Source organism: Colias croceus, chromosome Z, assembly GCF_905220415.1.
Source record: "Colias croceus chromosome Z, ilColCroc2.1".
Classification (NCBI taxonomy): domain Eukaryota; kingdom Metazoa; phylum Arthropoda; class Insecta; order Lepidoptera; family Pieridae; genus Colias; species Colias croceus.
This window is the reverse complement of record NC_059568.1, coordinates 11866855-11871631: the sequence shown is the minus strand read 5'-3', so window position 1 is coordinate 11871631 and position 4777 is coordinate 11866855. Positions and strand designations below refer to the sequence as shown.

General features: G+C 37.4%; 1 protein-coding gene across 2 annotated transcripts; it reads right to left on the bottom strand.

Moving 5' to 3' along the window:
- Positions 1-352: 352 nt before the first annotated feature.
- Positions 353-4033, bottom strand: LOC123705022 (fork head domain-containing protein crocodile-like). 2 transcript variants are annotated; one of them, XM_045653577.1, is made up of 2 exons: positions 2957-4033; positions 353-864 (listed from the first exon to the last, which is right to left on the bottom strand). In XM_045653577.1, exon 1 carries the CDS (start codon positions 3979-3981, stop codon positions 2971-2973), a length of 1011 nt encoding a protein of 336 aa, XP_045509533.1. In that variant the 5' UTR covers positions 3982-4033; the 3' UTR covers positions 353-864; positions 2957-2970. The 2 variants fall into 2 exon arrangements, with proteins under 2 accessions (XP_045509533.1, XP_045509534.1); XM_045653578.1 differs by lacking the exon at positions 353-864 and adding an exon at positions 2764-2805.
- Positions 4034-4777: the final 744 nt, after the last annotated feature.

The following is a 4777-nucleotide window of genomic DNA, read 5'->3' as shown; positions in this document are numbered from 1 at the left end:
AAATAAAATATTGGTGTAAACATTTATAATAGATAAATAAATGATAGTAGTTCACACTACATATAAATTCGATGGAAGAGATGGAAAATACTGCAATTTGAACTTATTAATTTTGGACACATCTAAAGAGTCTTTAGCAATAATGTAAACTAAATGCTTTCTTACCCAACAAATAGTGTTCACTGAAACATTCAATATCTATACGATTTATTAATACACGGTAATGGTTTAAATGCTCATATAATACTTCTGGTTTACGAATATAAAAACTATCATGCACTGAAACTAAGTATATGTTTCGTCATATAATATTGAACAACATTCGATAACTGTGTAAGTAGTTTAAGTTTCAAGTAATTATAATATTAAAAGGAACTGTACACTAAAAGAAGTACCTACCCGAAAAGATTCATACTATATTACATACATCCAACCGAAAAGACTAGAAAAAGTAATTAAACTATTTAATAACTACACTGCTACCTTAAATTATTAAGAATATAATAGTTTTTTTATATATACATTTACAATTATCTAAATTTCAAACGTTACAATCGCTACATGTAGAGTCATACAAGATATCTCAAGATATAATCAAAAACGCACAACTACCTCGCATAAATTTAAAACAATTTATTTCGTTTATAATTCAAATTTATCTAACATCCACCTCATCAACAGATATACAAATTAATATGTCTTCTGGCACTAATTATAAGCTTCGTGAAAGGATTCCTTACAGGAAGCTTAGTCGATCGAATCTAAACAATATATCGTTCATTTTCACTCGATTGCATATTTTTCAATAGGCATTGTGAAATCATCTCTTCGTTGTCGACCTCCCGCTGTGTCCACCGTTATTACCTAAAACAAATAAAATATGATACGTCTCTTTTAAATTAAATCTTATAGCTAGGTAAAATAATATAAAATGATTAAGACTTGACTAATTATTTCATTGTTCGTAAAACGTTGCATGTATTTTTTTAATGAATTGTTTCTTTGTTAATTTAGAAAACAATAAATTTAATAATCTATTGATGGATGCAAGACGGAAAGCCGAAATAAATAAGTAGTTGATACCTAAGTCTCCTGTAAAAGTCTCTATCTCGTAACGTTGAAAAGCTCTTTTATAAACTTTAAATTATTAAATTTATATATTTAAAAATATGCATATTTTTATTCATTATCCGTCCATAAAACTTCTTATAAACAGCAATACTTATTATAATATTACTAATAATTAAATATTCTTATATTTTATTAGTAGGTATTAAAATAATGTCTACTAATTTTGTAAAATGTGTGGACTTAAACTCATTTATGTTGTTGATGTAGGTAATCGAATCTTGTTTTAACCGTGGGCTGAAGGTAAGTTCTCCATGCTCTAAACACTTGAACTTTCGGCATTGTCTAGTAAAATTCAAATGTGAAGCTCCAGAGTCCAGAGATATTCAAGATATCATACGTCTTACAACTGCAGAAAAAATCTGCAATTACCTACCTTTTAAATACAATTAATTGCTTACAGATTTCAATACAAAAAAAAATATATATTTCGTTATTTGTCCTGAAAGATCTAATATTTAATTTAATATATAAACCATACCCTAAGACCATACCTAATACTCTGAATCAAATTTGGGTACCAATGTCAATTTAATAAATCATTCAAGCAAAAAACTTGAATGTCTGTAGACAAATTACGACGTAACATCTTGTTTCAGTTGTTGTAACAAGGTCTAAGAAAGAGTGTGTAAGTCCCTCGATTTTACGAGCCACAAATTTTATTATAGCACGGAACAAACCACTAAAGCAAGAGATTGTTTTATGCCAATAAACAAAGCTTGATATCCCACTTTTATAATTCAAGTATCAAACAAGTGTATATGAATGTTTTTGTGTGTTTTATAAATCTTCTCCCGCGTAAAGTTTTACGAGTTATTTAATGCTCCCTGAAGTGTTTGATGCATTGAAGTAATAGCCCCTAGTCTACTCTGTAATAAACTGTTCTGGCCAAATTTATTTGTGTGCACACTTTAAAATGTATTTGCTTGTTAATATTATATAAAATTATCGCATTACATTCGATGCTCGCAGCAGTCGGTTCCGTGATTTTTGTTAAAATTTTGTCTTAGTCAGATTCTTTTGTAAACATTTTGTTTTAACACAAGCGCACTTGGACACCAGATGGTCAAATTCATTCGTGCGCTATTACAAAAACTTCAATTCTCTTTACAATGCAGGCCAAATACTTTACAAAAACGATTTGATTTTGGACGCAAATTGAAAGATGAATCCAAGATAAATCAATAAAAATAAGGAATTCACTAAATTTGACAGTCAAATTAATTTGGCTACCTATAGGTGTTAGTTTTATAGTGCTATTGCATATTTAGTGTAAAATAAATCAGAGCAGTGATACTTAAAGTAATCCCAAACGAATTATACTTCACGTTCTATGGATAATGTATGTCCAGCGCTAATCAAAACAACCGTCCGCGGCGGCTCTTGTAAATTACGAGCGTAAGATCACACAAGAAGTTTAACCTCACACACAGGCTTCCCATACTCACACAGTATCATCAGCATTCATTGTTACGGATTTCAAACACGTGTTAAAACTGAACATACCTATAGATGTGAACGGAGCGGGAGGCGGCAGGGTCGGCCGCCGATCTGTAAACAGTGGTTATCGACGCGCCGCCGCTTGCCTCTACGGCATCTCCGGCCACCGCGCTATATTTATCCGTTGGAACTGACGCGTGCGGCTAAATCCGTTCGGCGCCGTATGATGCCGGCCTCCTGCAACCACAACCACGTCACGAAGTGCTCCAACATCCACCCCTCGGCTGCAGGGGTCGACTACAAACACAACTCGCACTGCTAGATTCGCGACGCCTGCACTGGACATTAAAAAATTCGCAAATAGCTAATAAAGTAATAAGATTCTTACCTGAGGGCGAAATCTCAGTAGGACTTGTGAGCGGGTGCGGGAGCAGCTGCGACGCAGGCCTGGTGGTGGTAGTACGACGGAGCGGGTGTACGGTAGTGGTGGTGCGGAGGTGGAGAGGCGCGATAAGCGTCAGGCACCGGTGAACCGCTGCGGAAACCCGCTAGTTGACAGCTCGGTGGTTCGAAGAGATCTCTGAAAGCTGGCGGAAGCTGTTCAGCAGGTGGCTCGGGGGCTGCGTACCACCCTGAAGTAGCTGCTCGAAATTCTTCTGCAGCTAGTGAGTAGGGTTGCGGTGAACAGTACACAGCGGAAGGAGGCAACCGAGGTTCGCTGAACTCATCAAGCGCGTCGTTAGGTTTCTCAAATCGTGCACAATCTGCGCCAGGTTCACGTTTAGGTCTACATTCAAAAATTCGCGGTTTAACGTCGGGTTTAATATCCCTTTGCTGACCGAGAGCATCTGCCGCACTGAGCGCCTCTTGTGCAGCAAGGGCTTCCTGTGCCTGCTGAAGCTGTTGCTGTCGCTTTAGCGCTTCCTCTTTCTCCTTTAGAGCGTCCTTTTTCTTAAAACGACGCCGCCGTCGCAAGTATGATCCGTTATCGAACATGTTGTAAGAATCAGGATCCAAAGTCCAATAACTACCTTTACCAGGCTTTTTATCATCTCTCGCCACTTTGACGAAACATTCATTGAGACTCAGATTGTGTCGGATTGAATTTTGCCAACCTTGCTTATTTTCTCTGTAGTATGGAAATCGTTCCATTATAAATTGGTATATTCCATTCAGAGTGATCCGCCGATCAGGGGCGTTTTGAATAGCCATAGCGATCAGAGCTATGTATGAGTATGGGGGTTTGACCATGTCTTTAGGTGTCCCGACGTGTTGCTGATGCGGGTGCAGGTAAGGAGCACCGTAACCGTAACGATATTGTTCATATGCGTAAGGCGTCACACCCGCGGAGTAGCCGCCAGTCGCGCCTCCGCGGTACGCATATGGGCTTTGTTCACCGAACAACGCGTGCATTTTGGCAAATTACGTTCACATCCACAACATTATCAAAAACCGAACACGAACCCCTCGACGTGTTACTGTTACGGCAACAAAACGAAGACTGACTGATTTTGTTTAGATTCACAACAAGAGCCGTTTACATAGCGGACGCTAAACGAGAGGCGAATGAGAGACTGTGGGCGACACCGGCTGTTGTAGAGAGATCCAAAAAGCTCCGCCCTCTACACCGCAGCTTTTGTTCCCTTCTAGAACTCGTTGTTGTCATATATCTCTCTCGCTCGTTTAAACTTGGGATTATAATACGGCGCCCGACACGCCCAGAAAATAGCTGGGGGCGGAGCCAATAAAGCTCGCTTTAACCACATTGAATGCTACCCTTCGTTTCCAGCCCTTTTGGACCCTTTGTTACGCTCAATTGTCAATTATTTTCGGGCATAAATGTATAACTACAAAAACATTAAATTCAGCCGTGAAAAAAATTAATTTGAACCAACGTTTATAAATTTTATTCTATAATATTATCAAAAAGCTTATCTACAGGTCTTAAGGACTGTAATTATTTCTTATCAAAATGAAAGCTTTACAAGACAATAATAATAATTAGCGGATAGTATGCCAAATATTTTTAATTGATAACATATTATTTGAAACGGAACCCATACCTACAAGCGAGATTATTAAAAAAAGGAAGTTATACCTACCTACCTACTCTTAGATCTACAACTCTAAAGAAGTTAAAATACCTAGATTCGAGGGCTCATAACGAACACTTTGCTGAAAAATGTATACAAACTTATTATACATAATT